General features: G+C 42.0%; 1 protein-coding gene across 14 annotated transcripts in view; it reads right to left on the bottom strand.

Annotated features, from left to right (window-relative positions):
- srgap1a (SLIT-ROBO Rho GTPase activating protein 1a) overlaps window positions 1-27,840 on the bottom strand; it is a 229,322-nt gene that overhangs the window by 28,643 nt on the left and 172,839 nt on the right. For 11 of the 14 annotated variants that reach the window (XM_069904208.1, XM_069904202.1, XM_069904211.1 and 8 more), the window contains 5 exons: window positions 27,036-27,138; window positions 22,209-22,269; window positions 21,214-21,291; window positions 19,316-19,450; window positions 880-985 (listed from right to left, as the gene is read on the bottom strand). In XM_069904208.1, coding sequence (XP_069760309.1) covers window positions 880-985; window positions 19,316-19,450; window positions 21,214-21,291; window positions 22,209-22,269; window positions 27,036-27,138 — 483 coding nt within the window. Of the gene's footprint in view, window positions 1-879; window positions 986-19,315; window positions 19,451-21,213; window positions 21,292-22,208; window positions 22,270-26,294; window positions 26,329-27,035; window positions 27,139-27,840 lie in introns of all 14 variants that reach the window. The other 3 variants (XM_069904203.1, XM_069904205.1, XM_069904204.1) reach the window with 2 other exon arrangements.

The following is a 27,840-nucleotide window of genomic DNA, read 5'->3' as shown; positions in this document are numbered from 1 at the left end:
TCCTCCATAGTGAAGTTCCGCTTTCTACCAATTGCAACAGTGCCACACACCACAGAAGGCCAGTCAGCTAAATGAACACAAGCCGGGTGTTTAACAGGGTTAGCCAGCAAAGTACAGACTAAAAAGGTGCTTCTCTCCTCCCCCACCCTTTTATTTGGGCTTCTGCCCTCTCCGATGAAGGGTGTTCAGCCTGAAATTTTGACTGTTCCACGGATGCTTCTTGACCTGCTAAGTTCTTCCAGCCTATTACCGTATATACACGTATAATCGGTGAATGTTTTTTGGGTCAAATTTGGGCAGGGTTGACTTTTACACTGGTCAAACTTTTAACCACATTAAGTATCTGTGTAGTTCAAGATGTCGGGAGCTCAGATGGCCGAGACAGGGTGCTGGGAGCTCGGATGAGCAGGCATTTGGGGTGAGGGTCTGCAGTCGGGGCCTAGGGAACTCCAGTGGATGGGTGGCTGGGGAGAGGATCCAAAGTTGGAGTGTTGGGATTTTGGATGGGCAGGCAGGGCATCAGGAGCTTGAATGGGCAGGTGGACAGGGCGAAGATCTGCGGTCAGGGCGAGCGGTGGAGGTGAGGATTCGCGGTCGGGGCATCAGGAGTTCAGATGGGACGGTGGCCTGGGCTAAAAAAGAAGGAACAACTTTTACACCGGTCCTATGAAAACACGCAATTTCTGGGTCAAGAGAGGGTGGGGGTCGACTGATGCACAATATCGACTATTACATGACTATATACAGTATTTCTTGCTCCACCCTCATCTGTAATCTCCTGTGTCTCTCGATCCTCCCATGGACTTCTGTTGGGCAAAGGACATCTGACATGGTTCCAGGCAGGATGAATGGGCAGGTGGGAACAACTTTGATACTCACTGGTTGAGAAAGGAAAAGAGGTATCGCATCACCACAATTATGGACCGTGGCAGAGTGAGCAGAATCTGGCGAAGGTAAATGGCTCGCTCATACAGAGGCTCTATACCTGGAAGACAAAACATGGATGAGCTGTAATTTTGAGCAGGTTCAGCCCCAATTACAACTGCAGGGACAAATGTCACTCAGACAAGTCCAGAAAAACCCCTGGTATCCAGAATTCAAGCAAACGGCAGACTCAAGCAAACAGCAATAAAAGTGGGAAAAATAAATAGGTAAAAAAATAAGGAAATTTAAAATTGGTGCTCTCTGCAGTTGATTTGCCAATCCACACAAAACACAATCTCAAGCAACTGGAAAATTAACTCATCCAGCATCTCCAATCCCTTTAGGTGCTGGATACCAGGAGTTTTACTATACATAGATAGGTAGGGTTAACAGAGATATGGACCAAACACAAGCCATCAAGGCTCGCTTGAGAAGCATGTACAAGTTGAGCTGAATGGCCTGTTTACATTTTGTAGAAGGATGTTGTGACACAGGAGCAGAAGTAGGCTATTCAGCCCACCAAATGTACCCCACCATTCAAACATGAGCTGATCCATTTTCCCATTCAGCCCCACTACCCGACCTTCTCCCCAAAATCTTTGATGCCCTGGCTAATTAAGGTCCAATCAATCTTCACCATAAATGCAATGAGCACCTCATTTATCTACATATTGAAATGTGCCAATGCAAAGTCACAACTTGCTATATAGTACTATCTATCTCCTCAGGAGATCCCCCCATCCCTTCTCTCTGCACTGGGTGAGCGCAACACACCCTCCCTGCAGCATCAGCTGCAATCTGTGTGTCAGATCCTTTAGGTGAGCCACACTCTCCAGACCCAGAGGTGTCTGAGTGGCAGCAGCACCTTGGAGAGTCCATGAGTGGTCATTTTGCTGATTAACTCTCTTTTGCTTCTGTTTCTCTGACTGTAAGAGGCGCCTGGCAATTTCTGCCGACGGTGAAGCAAATTTTGTATAATGTGACACCTGTTTTAATACATGACAATAAAGGAATCTTCAAAATGATGAGATGAAAGTTTATTGTCATATACAGAAGTACAGTGTACAAATTTGCTAGAATTCTTACTTGCTGCACCCACACTAGGACGTAAAATGCACCATTTTCAATAGCATAAATCCAATTACCACAATATTCCCAAGACACAAAAATAAATAATAAATATAAAAGGATCGATAATACATATTCACAATTGCAGTTAGTGCAATAAGAAAAATGTTCCATTTCAGTTGTACAGAGAGTTTTTTTTGGTGGTTCTGAAGTATTTTATTAAAAACAGAATTGCTGGAGGAATCCAGCAGGTCGTGTAGCATCCATAGAAGGTGAAGATATATCACCGACGTTTCAGGCCTGAGCCCTTCTTCAAGGTATGAGTAAAAAGCAGACAAGCGCCTGAATTAAAAGAAAAGGCGAGGGGAGGGGGGGGGGGGAGGAGTACAGATCGAAAGACAAAAGGTGTTACTTGGACATGGATGGAAGGACAAGAGAGAGGGAAGGTGAGAACAGAGGGGGTGGACCTGTGAATGAGGAGCAGAGTGAAAGGAGACAGAGGTAGAGGAAAGGAAAAATTGAGACAGATGGTGGGGGGGGGGGGGAATGGGGTGGCTAATAGAAACTAAAGGAGATGTTAATGCCATCCGGTTGGAGGGTTACCAGACAGAATATGAGGTGTTGTTCCTCGCTGAATAATTATTTTATGATTTGGGTGGTACAGGGAGATTCAAGAGCCTGATAGCTGTTCTTGAACCTAGAGGTAGGTGTTGGTCTTCAGCTTCTGTACCTTCAGTTCGAAGGTAGCAGTGCGAAGAGGTTGTGGCCATGGTGATGTTGGATGAACAATTTTCAGCTAATTTGGTAACCCTTATTTTTAAACTGATTAAACATTAAATGTGAAAATAAAGTATAAACTCGAGTTGGCAAGTTCACGTAGGATTTGCCTCCTTCCTGTTGATATATGTGGTTTTGTGTTCTTTCAATGTCTTCTTTTGCAGAGGTTCACCATATTTTTCTTTGTGGATACAAATTTATTAAAGGGGACACTTATTTCAAGTTGTCTTGTTTTCCATTCTATCTGTTTTTATTTAGATCTGGTGTACGTGGCAGAGCTGAACTCAAAAGCCACAGAAAGTAAATTTATTGGTCCAGGGACATAAATAAATGGAATTACTGCCTGCTTCTGATTTTTAAAAATGAATTCATAGGAAGTTGATGTCATTTTCACTGTCTATCCTTAGCTACCCCGGAAAATAATAAATACCTTTGGTAAGTCTAAGATCTCATACATGTGCATGGTTGTATTGCAATTTGAGGTTTTAACTTTCACCATTACTGAGAGTGACTCCTTTTAAACAAAAAAGGCCATTCAGCCCATGTGTGTCCATACTAGCTCCTAACATAGCCACTCATTCTCCCTTCTCCTATTTCCATGTGCCCCTGCACATCAAATCCATGATCATGAGACATAGGGAGCAGAAATAGGCCATTCAGCCCATCATCTGCTCCATCATTTAATCATGAGCTGATCTATTTTCCCACAGACACACTGCCCGGCCTTCTCCCCATAACCTTAGATGCCCTGGCTAATCAAATCTGGTCAATCTCTCCTTAAATACACCCAATAACCTGGCCTCCACAACCACCTGTGGCAGTAAATTCCACAGATTTACCACCCTCTGGCTAAAGAAATACCGCCGCATCTCTGTTCGAAGTGGACACGATTCAAATCTGAAGTTGTCTCCTCTTGTTCTCGGCTCTCCCACCATGGGAAACAACCTTTCTACATCTACTCTGTCCGTGCCTTCAACATTCAAAATGTTTCAATGAGATCCCCCCCTCATTCTCCTAAATTCCAATGAGTACAGGCCAAGAACGTTCCTCATAGGATAAACCTTTCAATCCCAGAATCATTCTTGTGAACCTCCCCTGAACCCTCTCCAATGTCAACACATCCTTTCTTATATGAGGAGCCCAAAACTGCTCCAAGTGATGTCTCACCAGTGCCTTAAAAAGCTTCAACACCGTATCCCCTTTAATTGTTCTTGCCTCTGACCTGTGTCAGAGGTATGAGGAAGAATTTCCTGTCAGCTTCTTGAGCCTCCTCCACTCCAAGGAAAACAAATTCAGCCAGTATCCCAAAATGCTCCTCGTGACTGCTCAGTAGCCATTACAAACTCTTGGCTGAAGTGCCAGCTTCCATCCCGTATAATTCTTTGTCTATAGGAAGGGTATCATCAGGAGGGAAGGGATTCAGAGAAGATTTTCCAAGTTGTTGTCAGATTCAGAGGACTTGAACATTTAGGGAGAAGATGGATAAGCTGGGCCTTTATTCCTTAGAGCGTAGAGGTCACAAGGTCAAGATACAGGAGCAGAAGAAGGCCCATTGGACCATTGAGACTGCTCTGCCATTCTAACATGAGCTGATACATCCTCCCACTCAGCCCCACTCCTCGGCCTTCTCTCCGTAATCCCTGATGCCCTGACTAATCAAATACCTGTCAATCTCTGCCTTGAATACACCCAATGACCTCGCTTCCACAGCCGCCTGTGACAACAAATCCTACAGACTCAAGACCCTGTGACTAAAGAGGTTTCTCCAAATCTCTGTTTTAAATTGACGCCCTCTTATCCTGAAGTTGTCCCCTCTTGTCCAAGACTCCCTGACCACGGGAAATATCCTTGTCACATTTACTCTGTCCAGGCCTTTCAGCATTCAAAATACTCGATGAGATCATCTCTCATCCTTCTGTATTCCAAAGAGAACAGTCCAAGAGCCGACAAATGTTCCTCATACTACATGCTAACCCCCTTCATTCTGAATCCAAATTTATTGTCGTGAACAAGTTACAAAATTTGCTATTTTGCGGCAGCGTCACAGTGCAAACGTTTACATAAACCACCTTACAAAAAACAAATAAAAATAGTGCACGAAAAGTCAAAGTGAGGCAGTGTCTTTGATTCATTGTTTATTCAGGAATCTGATGGCAGCAGGGAAAAAGCTGAATGTTCGTCTTCAGGCTCTTATAGCTTTTTCCCAATGGTAGCAGAGTGAAGAGGCCTGAGTGGGTGGTGGGGGTCCTTGAGGATAGAGCCTTCTTTCTTAAGACATCACCTCTTGTAGATGTCCTCGATGGAGTGAAGTCTGTTGCCTGTGATGTTGCAGGCTGAGTTAACAACCTTCTGGAGTTTTTTCTTGTCCTAAGCGTTGGCACCTCCGTACTAGATAGTGATGCAACCAGCCCGAATGCTCTTCACGGTACATCTGTAGATAGTTTCGAGAGTCTTTGGTGGTAACTTTCTTCCTGATATAATTTTAGTAAATCTTCTCCGAACCCTCTTCAAAACCAGCAAGTATTTTCTCAAATAAGGTGCCCAAAACTGTAGACAGCTGCAAGTGAGGCTACACTAGTGCCTTATTGAGTCTCAACATAACATCCCTGCTCTTATAGGCTATATCACGAGAAATGAAATCAAACATTGTTTGAGGGGTTTAGGAAATCATGATGGGATGAATAAAATCAATGCTAACACTTTTTCCCAGGGAAGATGATATTAGTTTAAAGGGAGACATTTGAGATGGATTGGAGGCCAATTTTTCACTCTGAGGGTGGTCCACACCTGGAATCAGCTGCCAGAGGAAACTGTGGAGGTGGGTACTCAGACGGATATACAGAGGGAAGGGTTGAGAAGGATGCTGACCGGGAGGAGTTACGTGATGGAGTAGTGGCCGGTCGGGGAACTCCAACCCTCTCCGGAAAAGTTTGAAAAAAACACAGAAAACACAAAGGCACAAACATAAAAATTAAAATAAAGTGAAAGTAAAGGTGGGAAGAAAATGGCAGCGAAGAAAGAAAAGTCAAAAGCAACGGGAAGAAGAGAAGAAGAAAGGACGTCGGAAGAAGGTGGTGAAGGCCTTACCTGTCCGAGGAGGCCCGCCGCGGAGAGAGAAGCCCGCTCCCTAAGGTCAATTGAAGTCCCGAGCTCGGGACTACAAAAATGGATCGCGGAGCCAAGCAAAAGTGCGCAACTGCGCATGTGCGACTCCTCGCGCATGCGCGATGCGCATGACAAAAAAAACACTGATGGGAGGGGGGACCAGCTGAGGAGTCGATCTCCACACCTGAGAATGACAGCCACAGCACAACAACAAGAAGAGAGCATAGAAAACAACGAGAACAAGAAAGAAGAGAGAAAAATAAATCAAGGAAACAACAGATGACCAACCCAGAGGAAGAAGAAGAAGAAGAAGAACATACAGAAATGGAAGAAGAAAGGAAAGGCAAGACAATAGATATTTTTTTTAAAGAATATATGGAATCAGTAAAAGAATGGCAATCACAAGAATTTAGTGAAATAAAAAGAAGAATTAAAAGTACAGAAGAAAAAATGAATAGATTAGAGATGGTCATGTCAGATATAGGAAAAAGAGTGGACAAGGTGGAAGAACGAGAAACAGCCGTAGAAATGGAAGTAGAGGACTTAAAAAAGAAATTAGAAGAATCTAATGAAAAAGTTAAAGAGACACAAGAGCTGTTAGCTCAGAAAATAGATATAATGGAAAATTATAATAGAAGAAATAATATAAAGATAGTGGGCCTTAAGGAAGATGAAGAAGGCAAGAATATGAGAGAATTTATAAAAGATTGGATCCCCAGGGTCCTAGGAAGACCAGAATTACAGGAAGAAATGGAAATAGAAAGGGCACATAGAACATTAGCCCCGAAACCACAGCCACAACAAAAACCAAGATCCATTTTAGTAAAATTCCTAAGATATACAACAAGAGAAAATATATTGGAGAAGGCAATGAAGAAAATAAGAGAAGACAAAAAGCCACTGGAATACAAAGGTCAAAAATTTTTTTCTATCCAGACATAAGTTTTGAACTCCTGAAGAAGAGGAAGGAGTTTAATACAGCAAAAGCGATCCTATGGAAAAAAGGATATAAATGTATGCTAAAGTACCCAGCAGTACTTAAAATAGTTATTCCAGGGCAGCAAAACAGACTATTCTCGGATCCGGAGGAAGCACGAAAATTTGCAGAACAACTACAAAACAGGCAGAGAGATGAAGACATGTAACGTGAGTAAAAATGACCACGAACTATATGTATGTGTGTATATGGGTGTGTGTGTATGTGTGTATGTATATATGTGTGTACATGAGTGTATCCGTATTTAAAGGAAAATATATAGAGTATAGATAAGAATTAATAAGGGAAAGAAAGGGAAGAGAGGAAGTAAGGAAGGAATTAAGAGAGTGACCTTTGTTATATTTGAAAATTAAAATCTTTTCTGGGGGGGCTGGGTGGGGAGGACATACGGTCACTGCGAAATCAGTTGACGCTTGCGAGTGAATTCGCAAATCCAAATGGAGAGGGGAGATATTGTTGCCCGAGAAGGGATAAAGGGCAACTCAGGAAGGGGAGGGGATAGTGGGGTTAAAGAAATTTTAGATAGGAGAATAAGGGAAATGTTTGATGTTTTAGAAATGTTGTCTTATAAAGTGTTCAAAACAAGAAAGCAGAAATGGATAAGAAGGAAAGGTGATGATGAGGAAACGGAAAGGAAAGATAAACAAAGTATGAAATGGCTACGTTGAACTATATGACTTTAAATATTAACAGAATACATAACCAAATCAAAAGGAAGAAACTGCTAAATTTACTGAAAAAAGAAAAAATTGATATAGCATTCGTGCAAGAAACACATTTAACTGAAATGGAGCACAAGAAATTAAAGAGAGATTGGGTAGGACATGTAACAGCAGCGTCATATAATTCAAAAGCTAGAGGAGAAGCTATATTAATCAGTAAAAATGTACCAATTAAAATAGAAGAGGAAATAATAGATCCAGCAGGGAGATATGTAATGATAAAATGTCAGATATATTCGGTGTTTTGGAATTTACTCAATGTATATTCACCTAACGAAGAAGATCAAAAATTTATGCAAGATATTTTTTTGAAGATAGCAGACACGCAAGGGAACATACTAATAGGAGGGGATTTCAACCTTAATTTGGATTCAAACATGGATAAAACTGGGAAAAAAATTAACAGAAAGAACAAAGTAACCAAATTTATAATTAAATCGATGCAAGAAATGCAACTTTTGGATATATGGAGGAAACAACACCCAAAGGAAAAGGAATATTCATATTATTCGGGTAGACATAAAACATACTCAAGAATAGACCTATTTTTGTTATCAGCTAGTATGCAAGATAGATTAAGAAAAACAGAATATAAAGCTAGAATATTATCGGACCACTCATCCCTGATATTGAAAATAGAGTTAGAGGACATCCCTCCAAGAATGTATAGATGGAGATTAAACTCCATGCTACTTAAAAGGCAGGATTTTAGAGAATTAATTGAAAGACAAATTAAAATGTACTTTGAAATAAATACGGAATCAGTGAAAGGTGTTTATACTATGGGACGCAATGAAAGCGTTCATCAGAGGGCAAATAATGAGTTATGTAACCAAGATGAAGAAGGACTACAATCAGGAAACAGAGTAGTTGGAAAGGGAAATAGTAAATATAGAAAAAGAATTAGCAATGAAGGAAGATACAACTAAAAGAAGAGAATTGGCAGATAAAAAAATAAAATATGAAACACTACAAACATATAAGGTGGAGAAGAACATAATGAAGACAAAACAGAAATATTATGAACTAGGAGAAAAAACACACAAAATTCTAGCATGGCAGCTTAAGACAGAACAAACTAAGAGAATGGTATTGGCATCAAGGAAAAAAGACAAACAAATCACATATAATCCAACGGAGATCAATGAAAACTTTAGAGAATTCTACGAACAATTATACCAAACTGAAAACGAAGGGAAAGAAGACAAAATAGATGAATTTTTAACTAAAATTGAACTACCAAAATTACAAATAGAGGAACAAAATAAATTAAAAGAACCATTTGAAATAGTAGAAATACAAGAGATAATGAAAAAACTACCGAATAATAAAACACCAGGAGAGGATGGATTCCCAATAGAATTCTATAAAACATTTAAAGATTTATTAATTCCTCCCCTCCTGGAAGTAATCAACCAGATTGACAAAACACAAAGCTTACCAGATTCATGCAAAACAGCAATAATTACAGTAATACCAAAGACGGAACCATCCACTCGCACCAGCGTCATATAGACCAATATCTTTACTTAACACAGATTATAAGATAATAGCTAAACTATTAGCAAACAGATTAGCCGACTATGTACCAAAAATAGTAAATCTAGACCAAACTGGATTTATTAAAAAAAGACGAACAACAGACAATATTTGTAAATTTATTAACTTAATTCATGCAGTAGAAGGAAATAAAGCTCCAACAGTAGCGGTTGCTTTAGACGCAGAGAAGGTCTTTGACAGAGTAGAATGGAATTATTTATTCAAAGTACTACAAAAATTCAGTTTACCAGAGAAATATATTAATTGGATTAAAGCATTATATAAGGGGCCATTGGCGAAAGTGACAGTAAATGGATATATATCAAAGCAATTTAACTTAAGCAGATCAACAAGGCAGGGATGCCCACTATCGCCCCTATTGTTCACGTTAGCTATAGAACCACTAGCAGAATTGATAAGAACAGAAAAAAAATAAAAGGGATAAAAATAAAAGACAAGGAATATAAAATCAGTTTATTTGCAGATGACGTTATAGTATACTTAACCGAACCAGAAATATCAATAAAAGAATTACATAAGAAATTGAAGGAATATGGAGAAGTGTCGGGATACAAGATTAATGCAAATAAAAGTGAAGCAATGCCAATGAATAATGCGGATTTCTCAAAATTTAAGAAAGAATCACCATTCAGATGGCAAATGCAAGCAATACGATACCTAGGTATACAAATAAATAAAAACCTCGGCCATCTATATAAACTCAATTATTATCCACTAATGAAAAAATTACAGGACGATTTAGAGCATTGGAAAGATTTACCACTAACACTAATAGGAAGGATAAACTGTATTAAAATGAACATTTTCCCAAGGATACAATACCTATTTCAGGCATTGCCAATACACTTGACAGAGAAATTCTTCAAGGAGTTAAAGAAAATAATAAGGAAATTTTTATGGAAAGGGGGGAAACCGAGGATAGCATTAGATAAATTAACAGAATGGTACAAACAAGGAGGCTTACAACTGCCAAACTTTAAAAATTATTATAGAGCCGCACAATTAAGATACCTATCAGATTTTTATCAAACAAGGGAAAAGCCAGATTGGACAAGATTAGAACTAGATAAAATAGGGGAAAAGATACCCGGACATATATTGTATAAATGGGATGAAAAATTGGTACAACGTAGGAATTCTCCAGCATTACATCATCTGCTCAATATTTGGAAGGAGATACATGTAGAAAGGAATAAAACAAATTACCAATTACCAAAACTAATACTGATGCAAAAATCAGCTAATCCCTTTTACAATAGATAACCATTCCTTTAGAGAATGGGAGAAAAAAGGGATCAAAAGAATAGAAAATTGTTTTTCGGGAAATAAATTATTTTCCTTTGAACAAATGAAGGATAAATATAATATAACTCACGATACGATGTTTGCATACTACCAACTGCAATCCTACTTGAAGGACAAATTGGGAAGCAGTCTGAGGTTACCAGATGGAAGTAATTTTGAATATGTGATTACAGACACAATAATAATCAAAAAATTTATAACAAACATGTATATTAAACTACAAGGAGAATGAGGAAACAAATGGTAAAACTAAACAAAAATGGGAACAAGATCTAAACATAAAGAAGGAAACATGGGAGAAGTTATGCTCAGGAACTATGAGAAATACAATAAATACGAGGTTACGTATGATACAATATAACTGGATACACAGGCTATACATTACACCTCAAAAGTTAAATAAATGGGACCCAACATTATCTGACAGATGTTTTTGCTGTAAAAAGGAAATGGGAACAACAATTCATGCAATCTGGACATGTGAGAAAGTGAAAAAATTTTGGGAAGATCTAAACCAGATATTAAATAAAATCACAAAAAGCAATATACCAAAAAACCCAGAGATCTTCCTCCTAAGTAACATAAAAAACAAAGAATTTGGACTTGATTTGGATGGTGCACAAAAAAGATTTTTTGCTGTAGCAAAAAAATGTATTATGTCAGCCTGGAAATTAGAAGATAACTTGAGAATACAACAATGGTATATAGAAATGAATAAATGTATTCCATTAGAAAAAAAAACATATAATTTAAGAAATAATATTACAATATTTGAACAAATATGGGAGCCATACATGAAACACAATAGAGAAAACCTACCGGGGACATCTACCACCTAAAATGACAGAAGGAGAAGGAAATGAAAAGAATTGACTCAGTGGAATTTCTTGTTTATTTTTATTGAGTGACAACATTGTTTGACGGGTTTAATGTATCTTAGATTCTGAACTTTATATGAATGGGAGGGGAGGTAGGGAGGGTGGGATGGGAAGAGGGAGGGGAGGGAGAAAACGACACTGTATATATTTGAAAAGAAAAATGTATGTATCTTGATCAATGTGGTTTATAGTGTGAAAAATAAAAAATTTAAAAAAAAAGAGAAGGACGCTGACCAACTGCAGGCCAATGGGACTAGCCCAGAATGCCAACGTGGGTGGCATAAAGTTGTTTGGCTGAAAGGCCTCTTCTGTGCTGTGTGACTCTATAGCTTTTTTCACATTAGTTAACTGGTAAACTGGCGGTTCAATGAATCGATTCAAAATAACGTTTTTGTTGTTCACACTGGACCAATGTTAACTAGTTCTCCGCACACTTTCATGTTCACCACCCAAGATTCCATAGCAAAGGGGCGCCTATCCTCCAGCGGTGACATCCTGCGTACTCCCTGTCCCTTTCACATTGGGCAAACTTGTTTGCCAGTTCAAAACAAATCAGTGCTGATACAACCTCCCTAGCTGGTTCATCCCCAGGGTGATATGATGCCTGCTTGACAGTTTGTGAGCGTTCACACTGGCATGTTAACTGGTGATTAATTGGTGATTAATCACTGGGTTAAAGTGCTAATGTGAATGGGGCCAAATGATTCTGGGACTTTTGGGAAAAAATAGGAGCATCCAAGGGGTGGGAAGTGAACCCAAACAGTCACAGGAAGAGCCTACAGACTCCACACAGACAGCACCAAAGGTCAAGATTAAACTCAATTCCTTGGAAGCAGCGCTAATCATCAATTTTCCAATTCCAAATTTTATTTCATTTGAATTCATGAGCTGGCATGGCAGGATTTGAACTTGCGTCTACAGGTCAATCCTCCCAGTGTCCAGCAACCTAACCATTATAATACCACATGTCACTGAACTTGACAGTTGTGCACTCAAGTCCTACTATGGTCTAGCCATTCTCAATGGGGCCACAACAAATTTAAGTAAAACCCTTGTTTTCTTTTCACCTCATGTAACATAAGTATTTATTATATTTTTATGTAGTCGGTATAAATGAAGAGGAAATCAGAACTTCACTGCTTCACAGGGAAGGGGACCAATAAATTTTGAACAGAGTCCTAATGGGGGGTCTGTAGCTGAATAGCAGCTGAGGGAGGTTGCTCGAATATTAAGCAATCTGCTGGAGGAACTCAGTGAGTCAAGGATCCTCAGAGGGAGTTTGAATGGCAAAGTTTCTCCAGCAGATTGTGTTTTGCTCCAGATTGCAGCATCTGCAGTCTCTCCTATCTCCTACTCCAGTAACATGGGGGAATTTAGTGTGGTATGGAAATAGCATGGCTCTGTTCGAGGTGCTGTCATTTGGATGTAGACAGTGAATCAAGCCCATCTACATTCTTGGCTGCCTGCAAGTCACGTGCACTTACAAGCACGCACCCGGTATCTTCTGAACAAATAGCAGAGGAGTTCTTGTTGGAGAACTCAATACCTGTCTCTCAGTCAATCAGAGACAGAAGAGACTAGACGCAGGAATTTGGTGCAAGAAGTAACCTGCTGAAGGAACTCAGCGGGTCGATCAGCATCAGTGGGACAGAAAGTATGGTCGATGTTTTGGGTTGGAATCCTTCAACAGGATTGCAATCAAGTCAATATTACAGTATTGATTGCAGGATCTTGCTGTAAATAAACAGGCTCCACATTTTCTACAGTGCAAGAGCTGGTTGCAAAGTGTTTTTGGAACACTTTGAAAAGATCAGAAAGGGATTTTACTTGATGTATTGTATTGCTTCCTCTCGCAGCCTTTTTGAAGGTCTCGACTTTCTCACAGTCTGCTTGCTTTCATTACACCTCCAGACCAATCCCATGGGTTGCTGTGCCTGGGATCTACGCTTTGGACCTTCCTCCTTAAACTTCCCCACTTCTCCTGCTGTTCACTGCTCAAAAACATCATGTGGTCACTTGGTGAAATCTGATAACAGCCTCGAGACTTCCACTTTTTGATTTTGAGCTACAGCATGAGCCCATGCCACCCAATTACACGCACAAGACCAACCAACCTGGTAACAATGTAGGTCTTTAAAACATGGGAGAAAACCGGAGCACCGGGAGGAGAGCCACAAAGTCACAGGGAGAATGTACAAACTCCTGACAGACAGACAGCAATGGGTTCAAACTCAGGCCGCTGGGGCTGAAGGTGTATGTAAATGTGAGCTATTCTTCTTTCTCCTTGGACACACACACACACACACACACACACACACACACACACACACACACACACACACACACACACACACACAGACAGACACGGCAATCAGAATAGACCATTGGTAACCAGGGGAAGAAAGAAATTGGAGAGAATATTCTGAGAGGTGGCATGTGATGGGCTGAATGGCAAGAGCACCTGATCATTTACATTTGGTTTGGGATGAATGTCTAGATGGTGAAACACACGTTAGAAGAAAATAATTTTATTTGTCACATTATTCCTAGTACAGTGAGAGGGTTCTTCTTTGAGTAGTCTAATATTAACATATAGTCATAGAAAGTCAAATAAGAGTTGCAATGAGATTAAAAAAAAGATCAGGGTATACCAAGCAAGGTAGCTCAGTGGCGGGGTTCATTCAGGAGCCTGATGGCTGCAAGGAAGAAACCACCTTTAAATATGAAATACTTAGCAGGTGGTTCTTGGAAAGAGATAAGGAGGAATGTTTACCTGTGGAGGGGTGGGTGTGAGGAAGCTGAAATAAGGAAGAGAAAGGACCCAGGTCTCTAGTTTTGAGTCACACACCATTATCAAGAGCACAATATCATAAGCGAGGATTTGGAAAAATGGAGCCATAGAACATGACAGAACAGTAAACAGGCCTTTCGGCCCTTCTAGTTATTCTGTCTAGTCCCACTCTGCACCCATCCATATCCCTCCCATCCATGTACCTGTCCAATTTTTTCTTAAATGTTTAAATGTTAAAATTGAGCTGGCAGCTCGTTCCACAGAGAAGTTCCCCCACTGAACTTTTCCCCTTTCATCCTTAACCCATGTTACGTAGGCGATGTAAATTAAATTGCCTAAACTCATGTATAACAACTGACAAACTCAGCACACTTTAATAAAAATTATAACAGAAGGGAAATAATTGAAATGTTTCTAATTTCCAGGAGATATGAAATGGAAAAACACTTAGAAAGGCTAAGTGAGAAAGTGCAGCACATCATTTCAAATGCATCTCTGGGTCTAGATTCTAGCTCGTGGATTTCTGTAACTGACTGAATTCTGAATGGGCTATTCTGTAAGACTGGCCTCAAACAACACAAAATGAATGGCAGTTACCAGTCATACACGATTGCAGACGATATTTGGTGTGAACTAGGATTTGCCACAGTGAATGTCTGACTAGTGGTTATCTCCTGAATCAGGCTTTTCACTCACACTGGCCCTGCAGTCAGAATGCTTTTCCAGACCGACATCAGCCCCATTACACAAGGCTGAGATTCTACTCCTGCAATCCTCTCATTCCAACAGCCTGGTGCCCGACACACAGACCATTTATATCAGCAGGAATGAAATGAACGAGAAAGAACATAGTCGGGCAATCCCACAGCAACAGTGCGACGCCCGGCCAATGAGCTTCCTCCAAAATGTGGTTACTGATGCACTGTGGGAAATAAACCTGTGGGGAATTGGCTGCACGTGAGATACGATCTTGTTAAAACACATCTAAAGCCACAGGCAAATTATGAGTTATGTGGAAATTGTCGAGTCTGTAATGCAGGGGTGTACCAAGGCAGGGGCGAGATGAAACGCACTCCACTTGCCCGGGTGAGTGCAGCTCCAATCAACTCCCGAGCCGCCCCCTTCTAGCTGCTATCTTCAGGCAGAAGGGTCAGACCAACATCTCCAGTTCAAGAACAGTTCCTTTCCAACAGTTATCAGGCTCTTGAATCGCCCCGTATTGCCCTCCCCACAACACTACAGCAAAACCACCTAAGATTTCTCCGTACTATTGAGAGACCACATTAAAATTAAAATCTTCCTTTTATATTTATCTTTATTTTTATTTTTGTGACAGTAATAGTTACTTTGCTTTACTTAACTGGGAAGTTGCAACAAGTAAACCCTTCCGTGTATTTGTACATTGTACTCATGCAATATGACAATAAACTCTCAACTCAACAAGCATCCAGGTCAAAGAGGCTCAAATGATTGGCACCGTTAATCACCCGTTCACCTGATTGTAAACACTCACGACAATGGGTACCACCTGAAACTCATTATCATGTTGTTGGCTTATTGTGAATATTCTGAGGGTGTGTGTGTGTGTGTGTGTGCGTGTGTGTGTGTGTATTTGGATCTAGGTCGCTGGCTCTGTAATAGTGTTGCGCTAACTTTACCCCTCCTGATGAGCTCTTCAGACGATTGGAAGCCAATACAACAAGACAGACCTGCCTTTAGCAATTCTTTTAGTTAAGTCAAGGTAATGGTGTCTCTGAAGCGACCAGCTTTGGTGCCCACTTGGTCTCTGTTTCAAAGGCCAGTAATGGATGGTATCAGCAGTCTAATTTCTTTCAGAGTTGTTACGAATTAGTTTTTTATGGCAATTCATTAGCTTCATGGATACCGTAACAGGTTCATTTATTCACGAATTCAAACTCCCCACTCAGCTGGAGTTGATCCCTTGTCTTTGGATCTTCAAGTCTGGGATCTGGATAATTACTGTGACACTAAACCACTCCCCCCCCCCCCCCCCCCGCCGCATCATGCTCATTGACCTCTGGGTGTTCCACACCTGTCTGCAGCCCTTCAGGCACCTTTGGAAGTGTGGCGATTTAGATAAATAATGAGCAGACATGCATCTGGCAAGATCCTGCCCACAGTGATAGGAAGTGACCAAATACCCAGTGAGAGTGTTGGGCAATAGGAGTTGGGTAAGTGAGGTGGGATTCTTGACAGACGCTTGGTATAAATCAAGTTCCCACACAAAAATGATCATAAATATGCAGGCAACCGGGACTGGCTTGGCTAGACCACTTGGTCAGCATGGACCAAATGGGCTTAAGGGCCTCTTTCCATTCATTCAAGCTTGATGACAAAATTTTCAGTGGAAAGAAAAAGGAAATAGAAAGAATGATTTCAAGACCATGCACGTCACAAGTAAATTAAGATTACCCCAATGCTGAATCATGGAATTCCTACTTGCAACATCCTACGTTTGCTGTACTTAAAAACATTTGCCAGGTTGGGGGCGGGGGGTTGAGTCAACTGTAAAAGCATCATCGGATCGTAGTACCTTGCCTGGTCTAAAGCAACTAAGGAAAATTGAGGGCAGATTTAAGAGTGGAGGGCGTTTGTTACTTGGTTGGACCTCACTGAACTTGACAAAGCATTCAAGAAACACTCTCACAAACCTCTCCAGCTTAGGAATCTCAGAATTTGAACCAGCTTTCTTGGAACTTAAACAGGCCACTCACTGGTTGTATGTGCCTAAGGTCTTGCCTTTGTGTGCTTAATTGGAGTATTCAAGGAAAACACAGCTGGCCAGCACAACTTCTGTAGTTTATGAATAGCTAACAACTATCTATATAAGGCCACAACTGTTACTTGCAAGGGAGCGCTCTGGACGTCACATAAAGCAGCAATTGTCATTTACACTTTTGGCAGGATACCGATGTCTTAAAGGGCAAGAGCTCAATGATTAATAATGAATGCTAGGCAACTGCAAATATTTCCCTGCTTCTTCGTCGCTATTGGATTCACTCCGAGAACTCTCTCCCTCACCCAATGGGCTGGCAGAGTTCATGAACACAAGAAAATTGGCCACTTGGTATGAGCAAAAAGCAGACGGGTGCCTGAATATAAAGGTGGGGGGGAAGGAGAGGAAAGGAGGGAAGAAGGGGCAGGGGGAGGAGCACATGGGAGTAGCGAGGTGGGAGGGTAGAAGAGAAAAAAGCTGAGGCGATGGTGGAGGGGGTAGCTCTCTGGATGGAGAGGGAAGGGGAGGGGAGCTGAAGGAGACGCATGGATAGGGAAAGAGAGACACTCAGGCGAGGGGTTTAATGGAAACCAGAGAACTTGAGGTTTGGTCGGCATGCCATTACAGCAGGAGTGACCCAGGTTTGAATCTATGCTGTCTGTAAGGAGTTTGTATGTTCTCTCCGTTTCTGTGTAGGTTTTCCCTGGGTGCTCCAGTTTCCTCCCACCCTTCAAAATGTACGGGGGTCCTAAACGGACAATGAAGGAAAAGTTCCTCATCATTCTAAAATGTAGATGCATGAGCCTTCATGGTTACAGAGAACTGAGAGATGGCCCATTTTAGACCTCTGTGGACAGAGTGGGATAGGCTTTCATGAAAACTTGAGAGAAGCAGGAATAAGAGACGCCTGAAATGTTGGTTACCCTTTACTTCTTATGGATTCTGCGTGACCTGCTGAGTTTCTCCAGCACGATTATGTACTGTATAACAAGAGAACATTTCCGTAAGACCACCCGTGGCAGCAAATTCAAGAGGTTCTCCACTCTCCGCATCTCTGTTCTAAGCAGATGCCCTTCAGTCCTGAAGTTGTGCCCTCTTGTCCTAGACTTCCCTACCAACTTTGCCAAATCTACACTGTCCAGGCCTTTTCAAGGAGTACAGCCCACAACACGTCAAAGATTCAAACTTCCCTGAGAACTGAACTTGTGTTGCAAAGTGGCAAGCACAGATTGTAATAGATTGTAATTTTGATCACATCTATATGAAATCTCCTCCTAACCTACTGAGAACCAAAGTGTTTGACCTTGGAGATTTGGTGACATGGAAGCAATGAAATAAACAGTCTCCTTGCACATTGTAAATTTCCAGGATCTATAAATAATGGTGACCACATTTCCAAAACAGAATATTGGCTGCAAATTGCTCCATGGGCAGCACTGAGGGTAAAACAAACTATGCTGATGGGAAAATTCCTTCAGTTTTAAAATGATTGATTTCTTTTTATCTGTCACTGGAGTTTTGTGTCAAAGGAGGACCAGCGTTCACTAAACAACACACACAGGATTCGCATTCCCTTCATCTCAAAAGAGTTCAGAATATTCACGCAACCATAACTATGTGTAAAATAAATCTGAGGTAGCTTTTGAGAGAGAATCCACACCACCCAGGACCATGCTACAGATGTGGTGGAAAGTGTGCTGACCGGCTGCATCACAGCTTGGTATGAGGGCACTGATACCCCTGAGTGTGTAGCCCTGCAAAAGATAGTGGTCACAGCCCAGAACAAAACCCGCCCCACTATCGAGAACATCTACAGGGAACGCTGCCGTGGGAGAGCAGCAGCAATCATCAAGGATCCACACCACCCAGCACACGCTCTGTTCTCGCTGCTGCCATCAGGAAAGAGGTGCGTTAAGACTCACACCACCAGGTTCAGGAACAGCTGCTACCCCTCCAACATCAGACTCAACAGCAAACTCAATCAGAGACTCATTTAAGGAATCTTAAATTATTTATTTTTTTCTGTATGATTCCATTTCTTTTAAATTTTAGCTTTAGACATACAGCACGGTAACAGGCCCGTACAGCCCAATTACACCCAATTGACCTACACCCCCATACGTTTTAGATGGGAGGAAACTGGAGCTCCTGGGGAAAACTCATGCAGGTCACAGAGAGGATATACAAACTCCTTACGGACAGCACGGGATTCGAACTCCGGGTCTGGTCGCTGGCGCTGTAACAGCGTTGCGCTAATCGCTCCGCCAACCATACCGTCCACCATTTCTTGCTTACTTTTCTCTCTTTTGTACAGGTATCTTTTTTATTGAATACAGTTCAGTTATCAATCAGTTGAAATACTGCCTGGCCTGCAGGAAAAAGTCATGCATATACTTTGACAATAAATCTGAACTTCGAGAGGGAGGTTACTGATGATAAACAGATACTTACGGACACAAGGAATGAGTTCGTTGAATCTTTCTTTTGGAAACAGTGGGTTTTCCAGTCCTCTGAAGTAGAGTTTCAGAACTCCTGCAACTGAGTTAATGTCGTGGTTATCTTGTCCATCTGCCAAAGGGTCCTCACCTATTGTAAAACAAATAGATCAGAATTAAATTGTCACCTGGAAAGCTTTGTTTTGCATGCTATCCAGGCAGGTCATCCTTCAAATAGTGCAACAAGTAATGCTAGAATGAAGTCAAGTTGAATTTATTTGTCATTCATACCATAACCATTGTTGTGTACAGTGAAAACTGGACCGTGGAGCTGGTTATTTACATGGATAAATTACATCATAAACTTTTTTTATAAATAATATATCACTTATAAATGCCATGTTACATATGCTAGCCCTGTGTCCCTGGAGTTCAGAAGCCTCATGGCTTCTCATGGAGGAGAAAGCCGTTTCGCAATCGGGTTGTGAGGGCTCGAACGCTTTGGTACCTCTTCCCAGATGGCAGGAGGGAGAACAGATTGCCAGAGGGGTGTGTGGAGTCCTTCACAATGTTTATGGCTTTCCACAAACAACAGCTGTTATAAATGTCTATCATGGCAGGGAGAGAGACCCCTTAATCCCCTCAGCAGTCCTTATTATCCACTGCAGGGACTTGCGTTCTGGGATGGTATAGTTCTTGAACCAAGCAGTGATGCAGTTACATAGGATCCTCTCAATGCAGAACATAGTGAGGGTGGAGGGTGGAAATTGGACTTTCCTTAATCTCCACAGGAAAGCCTTCTTGGCAATGGACCTGGTGTTGAGGGACCAGGAGAGATTCTCTGCCAGGTGAATGCCAAGGAATTTGGTGCTCTTGTACAAACTCCTTACAAACAGCGCGGGATTTGAACCCATGTTCCGGTTGCTGGTGCAGTAACAGCGCTGTGCTAACCACTATGTCGTCCACGCTGTATTTCTAAATTAAATGAAACTAAAAATTAATTTAAATGGTGGTTGTTTATTGGGTCGATGCGGAAGGGGAAGGGTAGTGCCAACGTTTAAAGAAAGATAAACCAGGATTTGATGTGGGTCAATGGGATTCATGTAAAATGGGAGCCAGATGGTCAGTGCAGACCTGGTGGCTGAGGTTTCCGTAATGTTTAGCTCCACAGCAGAGGACACGCAAACTCAGCACGAAATATTTCAGTGGCAAGCTGCTCCTTGCACACTGGGGGCATGGCCAGTGAAACTTTACTGATGACATTCACCGGCAGCATTGCTTAAACAGGCCGCAAAGAACTATTGAGGATTCCTAACATCCATCACAGTGTCTTTGTCAGACTACCATCAGGAAGGAGGTACAAGAGCATCAAAATCAGGCTTCATCCCACAGGCTGTGAGATTGATGATCAGTATCCTGTTACTTTGGGTCTCTGATCAATGAAACGTACATTTTTCTGAAATATTTAAACATTTTATATTATATTTTTATGTGTACATAGTGCCCTCCATAATGTTTGAGACCGATACTTTTTGCCTTTATTTTCTCCTGTAATTTCTAAATGGCCAAACCAAAATGTACACAAATAACTTTGAATAAAATCTGGAAAGTGCACTTTGTGAATTGTTTGATTACAAATTTAAAACTATGGAGCACAGGGGCAAATAAATGAAAAATGTGTTTTTGTCCGAAACATTATGGAGGGCAGTGTAAGTGATTATTACAAGCTGTGTATCATGTGTGTGCACTGTATTCCGGAGAACCGCTTTTAGTCTGATTGTATATCACAGTTAGATGATCATGAACTTGAAAAGCAATCATCTGTTGTCAGCAGCCAATTACATATATGCAAGGGCTTGCCCCAGCCTGCTAACAGGAAGTGGCCGCACGGGTGAGCTGAAAGAAGGGACTCACCTCGCTCAAATGAGTTTTTGATGTCGTTGACTTCAGCCTGCGATCCGGGTACTCGAAAGATTCCTTGGTGTTGAAGGCCTGCCGAGGGAGGAAGCAGACAGAGATGAGGCTTTGGCCCGGCAGGTTGGCCATACCTTGACCAAGACCAAAAACATCTCAGTAATAGCGGAAACATCAGGGGCAGAAGTTCAAAGGACATTTAGACTGGTATATGCTACAGGAAGGGTAAATGGGCCAAATGCAGGAAAATTGGACCAGGGCAGAATTCCACCTTGGTTAGCATGGATCAGTTGGATTGAAGAGCCTGTTCTGTGTGATATGACTCTAAAGAGGTTACTGAGACTCTTCTTGACCAGTTAAGACTACAGCTAATCTATTTGTAAATTCAACTTTCTGTTCCTGTCTATCAAATTAACCTTTCAACTCCCGAACATTGCTCAGAGCAGCATGGTTAGCGCAACACTGTTACAGCACCACCGATTGGGACCAAGTTCTACTCCCGTGCTGTCTGTAAGGAGTTTGTATGTTCTCCCCATGTCTTCGTGGGTTTTCCCCGGGTGGTCTGGTTTCCTCCCACCCTCCAAAATGTATAGGGCTGATAAGTCAATTGGGTGTAATTGGGCAGCACTGGCTCATGGGCCTTAAGGGCCTGTTACTGTGCTTCATGCCCAAATTTAAATTTAAAAAATTGATACGTCTATCTACCCCTGCCTTAAAAATCACTTAAGACTTGTTTTACATTGTCTATAGAGGAAGTGTTCTGGAGATTCGTGACCCTTTGAGTGAAAGAATTTAACCCCTTCCCTGTCTTAAATAGGTGACCCCCCCCCTCCGCCAAAGCAAACTATAATTACCTCTGTAATTTTTATACAGTGACCCTCCTGCTCCTTGATTTTCCCAACAAGATTAAATGTTCTCTCCGCATGCACCCAGTGAAGACCTGACATGATCTGATACACTCCACTTCCACTCCACACTGAGAGAAAGCAACATACCGTACAGGTTGATAAATCTGATGCAACTTTCCACAATAAGAGGAATGGCTTGTCCTGAGTCCTGAAAGGAAAGGTTTAAAAGGAGCAGAGATTAGATCTGATCAGAGTTTAATACAGGAAGTCTTTGCTTCCATTGCAGAACAACCATTTGGACATATGAGACTGTGTCCTGGCATCTCAGCTAGAGAAGACTTTGAACACATTACATCTTCACCACAAGACTCTGGTGCTGCCTGTAAGGTGCTGTCTCCCCGTATCCTCCCATCATTCAAAACGTACTGGTAGTTGTAGGCAAATTGTAGGTAATTGGGCGGCACGGGCTCATGGGCCCGAAGGGCCTGTTACTGTGCCTATGTCTAAATTTAAATTTAAAGACAACTCTGCTCTTCTTTTATTTACAGGGCATGGTGACTCATCCTTAGTTTGGTTGGGCAAGAATTTGATTCGGCCCACCAATGCCTTGGCACTCACTCCAGCAGTACGCCCACGGCCCAGTGTTGGTCACTGCAAGCTTGGAGCGTGTGCCCACAGTGAGATGCAGGGGAGTGGCATCAACTTGGACAGGCACATCGTCCGGACAGCTGATGTAGAGCCAAGTGCCCATCATTGGCATTCGAGTCTGGATGGAAGAAAAGTGGACATCATATTGCTTATGGAAATTGATGAGCAAAAAAATAGAGGGATGGGAATTAAACCAAATTGCACCTAATCTGTCGTCATGCAATGCAATGTTCCATGTACTTTGCATGACAGCCTTCTTAAAAGGTGAATACAAAATAATTGTGTGATCAAAACCATGAGATAACAGACAACTTTAAAATCATATACAAAAAATTGGGTTAGAACGCTTGTTAATAAAAGTAGAATTGCAAGTTGGAAAATTAAGTTTGCTGCATGTGGAATGTTTGCAACAGCCCAGAGATTGGTACAGTTTCCAATTCCTCCTCGTCCCATTTGGTGTTGAACAATGTCATTGATGAAGGGGATTGAACAAATATGTTCGCAGACTGCTGTGTCCAGAAAGCAGAGGGCATGTTTTGGGAAAGGGGGCTTGCTTTGAGGACTAGAATTCTCATGAATCCTGGGAAAAATTGAAGGCCAGCACCGACTGATGGATTCTTGGAGGCAGAAGGTTATGGAGAAATTGAGGAAGGTGAAGAAAGAGTTGAGATCTTATTAAAAAGGGACACAGGATCAGGAGTGCTTGGTCCAATCCTGTTGCATCTTCTATTATCACACTGAACTGAATCATCAACTCCATTTACCTCTAAAGGCACAGAAATTTTAATTCACAATTTGCTTTTGATTAAAATGCAAAGCAGAAGGGTGAAAATGGCTTCAGGTGGGTGGGGGTATATAGACAGCATAAGTGAGTGGGCAAAAACAATGGCAGATGGGATAAAATGTAGAACATTACAAGGCCATCCACTTTTGTGCACTAAATGGAGTGCCAGTTTGGGGTATGTTGAGGTTCGAAGGACTGAGTTCAGCTCTGATCACCTCATGACAGGCACATATGAAAGTCGGCCATCTGGCCCGCCGAGCATGTTCCACCATTCGATAACTTTGTGGCTGATCTGGCTGTAGACTCAGCTCCACTTACCCGCCTTAATTCCCCTGTTCTTCAAATTCCACCTCTCTGTGTCTTTAACACACTCAATGTGGTAGCCTCCACTGCTTCCTCGGGAAGAGAATTCCACAGATTCACTGCTCTCTAGGGGAAGCATTTCCTTATCTTTGTCTTAAATCCACTCCCCTATGCCCCCTAGTTCTAGTCTCACCTGCTAGTGGAAGCAACCTCCCGGCTTCTATCTTTATCTATTCCATTCATGATGTTATAGATCTGATGAAATCCTCTCTTATTCTTTGAAATTCCATTGACCACAGTTCCAAGCAACACAATCTCTCCTCTTAGGCTAACCCCCTCATCCCTCTAATTAACCTTCTCTGCACCACCTCCGACACCAGGTTTTCCTATCTTAAGTCGGGTGACCACAAATGTGCAGAGTTTTAAATTCCAAATCAGCGCAAAGTTGGAGGTTCAGTCACCGAGTTGATTAAAACAGAGACCAATAGATTTTCTGCATGTTATGGAAAACAGGAGATTTTGTGGATAATGCAGGAAATTGCAGGAGCTGTGAATCTTGATAAGCAGTGCTGCGAGTTCAAAGGGCGAGGGCGCCAAGTGCTGCTCATAATCCTTCTGCTCCAAGAATGCACGTTTATCTGAGGCAGGGAAAAAAAAAATCCCCTCAATTTTCTGAAACAAGTCAAAGGAGAGTTGGATGAATTTTTTAAAAATGCGTGTGAACTTTCCTACTGTAGTTGAAATATAAAATAGCTTTTAATATGTTGTAACAAAAAAATAAATTATGTTATTTAAAAATTCAGTGATCTGACCAAACCTTCAGGCCTCAGGAAAGCGTGGTGACTGAGATTGACATGATGGGCATGTGTGACATGAAACACGAAAGTCTGCAGATGACAGACCTCATCTTCTGTCTGGGCACCCTCCAACCAGATGGCATTAACATCGACTTCTCCAGTTTATGTTAAAACCAACCCCCTACTTCCCCCATTGCCTTTCCACCCAGCTCTCCCTTTCTTACTTGCCTTGGTCTCCTTTCACAGAGCCAAAATTAATTCTCACCTCTCCTCTATCATACCCAATTAACATCTTTTATCTGTTGGTCTGGACTCTTCCCCGTCCAGTCTTCAGACTTTATTGTTAGGCCGCCTTCTTCTTTGCCTTTACCTTTAAGAAGGGCTCAAGCCTGAAATGTGGTAATATATCTTTACTTCCTATGCACGCTGTGAGACTGGCTGAATTCCTCCAGCATTTCCTTGTGCTTTTACTTCAGCTCCTGCCTCCCTCGGCCCTTTTTTGCTCAGTATTTCTTGAGCTTGAGGACTTAAAAGGCCCAGGTTCCATGTGGTAGAGACTCCTAAAGATGCACAGCCTACAAAGAAGAATTTCCTCTTCATCCACTAGAGTCTCTGCCTCACAGCTCAAACCACCTGGGTTCAATCCTGACATCTGGTGCTGTCTGTGAGGAGTTCACACGGTCTTCTTCTGGATGCACCAGGTTCCTCCTGCTTCCTGAAGATGTGCAGGTTGGCAGGTTAATTGGCTAAGATCGGCTGCCTTGAGTGAGTTGGGAGGGGGGAGAGGCAGGGGAAGAGAATCTGATGTGAATGTTGCGATTGGTGTAAATGGGTCAGCATGAAGGAAGCGGGCTGAAAGGTCTGTATGACTTGGTGACTAAATTAGCAACTCTTTACTCTCAAATGATGGGACCTAACTCTAGATTTCCCCATGATAGAAAACATCCTCTTTATACAATATGAATTTCCGAAATATGGCCAAATAAAATATAATCAGTCCTGACCCAAAACATTCACCGATCGTTCCTTCCCACGGACACCATCTGACCCGCTGAGTCCCACCAGCACCTAGTGGTTTGCTCAAGGTTCCAGTTTCTCGGTTTTGAGTTTCTCTCCCACCATGTTTTACCCACATTCGCATCGCAAAGAAAGAGCTCCAAGTCAAAATTTTATCAATGGGATCATAACTCCTCTTTCCAAATTTCTGCGACAGACCAACCCAATTGCTCCTTGTGAAACAAACTTCTCTTTCCAGGGATCCATCTAGTGATACATAGAATATACCAAGCACAGTACAGGCCCTTCAGCCCTCAATGTTGTACTGACCTTTATACAACTACTAAACGATCTAAACCTTCTTTGCCTCACACCCATGACCCTCTATTTATTGTGCATCCATGTGCCTGTCAGTTCACAATATCCTTATTTGACTCAATGAACAAGCTCAGTACCTCCAAGAGAAAAATCAGATGAGACCTCCCCCAAACCAAAATGGATCTTGATGCACAGGTTTTAAACAGGACCTATTTATTTTTTTAAAAAGTGATGGTGCTCAGTCTCGAAGGTGAAGTCACAAACTCCCGTCACTGAATCATTGCAAACATTCCTGGTTAAAGTTTGTTCATTCATTGCTTTTTAACTCGGGCAGATATGCAATAAGGGTGCGATGCAAAGCTCAGCCACATCACGCCGGCACTATACCTGGTTCCTTGTGTGAGAATTTCTTCGTCCTCTGCTAGAAGCAATGTTAAGAGTGCAGGATGAAAAGAAAACAGTGAGAGGTAGCCGCAAATACACACAGTGAAGACACAAAGATACAGATCCGTATGATGGATCTGAATATAATGGAACACCTCCTGTTCATCCTTGAAGGATTAATATCCCACTGCTCCGTAGCCCAGAGGAGACCATTATATTCAGGTGAGGGAGAGAGTTGGCATCTAGCAATAGAGCAGATATGAATTTTATCGGCTTCCTCAGGGTCCAGAATGACCATGCTTGTCAACCTTCTGAGATGGGTCTGCAGTTCCACCTGCAGGATACTCCCAAGAAACGTCAGAAAGTCGTGGCCAAATTCATCAGCAATGTTTCAGCTTCCAAAATTGAGGAAATGAGGCAAAGATAATAGCAGAGTCTCAATTTGAAGGCACTCAGAAGCTCCAAACACCCCAGCGATGTTTGGGTTTGACAGCACGTCCAATTCTCGACTTGAGGAAGTGTCTGATAAACAGAGGCTCAGAGATAGGGCCTCACAGAGCTTTGAACATAGTGGCACACCTCAAGCTATGGTGTCCGAATAGGGCACACTACTGCCCAGATGCCATTGGTAGCGAAACCGATGCCATGCATCTGTGGAATGGGTTAGCTTGAGGATCAGACCACTATATTCAGAATGGCAGGTTGGAAAGAAACCCAGCACCAGAATTTTCAGCGCCAATGTACCTTGACAAAAGTTTCCAAATCCCCATTAAACAACTTAGCATTATACTCTGATCGGGGTCTGGATTTCCGTGCTTTCTGAGGTTTAGGGGGTACATTTGGAGGCCTGGGAGGGGAATGGAACAAAATTTGAGAACTTAAACATCTGTAAACCAAATGTCAAAGCAAGCAAGCAAAGTTCCGCGCCGCCTGAATTGCCAATAGGGCGTTCAATAAACAACACAAAACCACAATCATCCAAAAGTATCCAGTTCAACAAACATTTTGGCGACAGTTTATAACTCAGTTTACAAAGGACCAAAGCTCAATACATCGGGATTTGTCCTCCTAATAATGTGTTCACACTCGTTTTTAGCTTTCATGTGTAAGTTTCTCTTTTGGTCTCTCAACCTTCTCATCTCTCCTCTCCCAAAGAGCAGAGTGACAGCCAACATGCTGGAGGAACTCAGCGGGTCAGGCAGCATTTGAGAAAAGAGATAGGTAGGTGACAACTCGGGTCAAAACACTTCATTGGGTTACGGCTCCGAAATGTTGACCATCTCTCGCCTTCCACGGAGACCGCTGGGTTCCTCCGGCATATTGGCCATTGTTCCAGTTTCCTGGCATTTGTGGACCTTCTTGTTCAGCCCAAAGAATGTTCCTGAATTCTGGCTTGCATTTGTTGCTGGCCTTTTCTCTTCATCTCTCTTCAGCCTTGCATTTTATTTTGCTTGCTCCCTGCACATTCCACAATGACCAGTGTTTGCAGCCTGACATCTGCCGGCCACTCTTTTGCTGCGTTTCATTTTAATTCACTTTCTTTTGGGCC

This window comes from Narcine bancroftii, chromosome 11 (genome assembly GCF_036971445.1).
Source record: "Narcine bancroftii isolate sNarBan1 chromosome 11, sNarBan1.hap1, whole genome shotgun sequence".
Classification (NCBI taxonomy): Eukaryota; Metazoa; Chordata; class Chondrichthyes; order Torpediniformes; family Narcinidae; genus Narcine; species Narcine bancroftii.
This window is presented reverse-complemented; position numbering and strand designations above follow the sequence as displayed.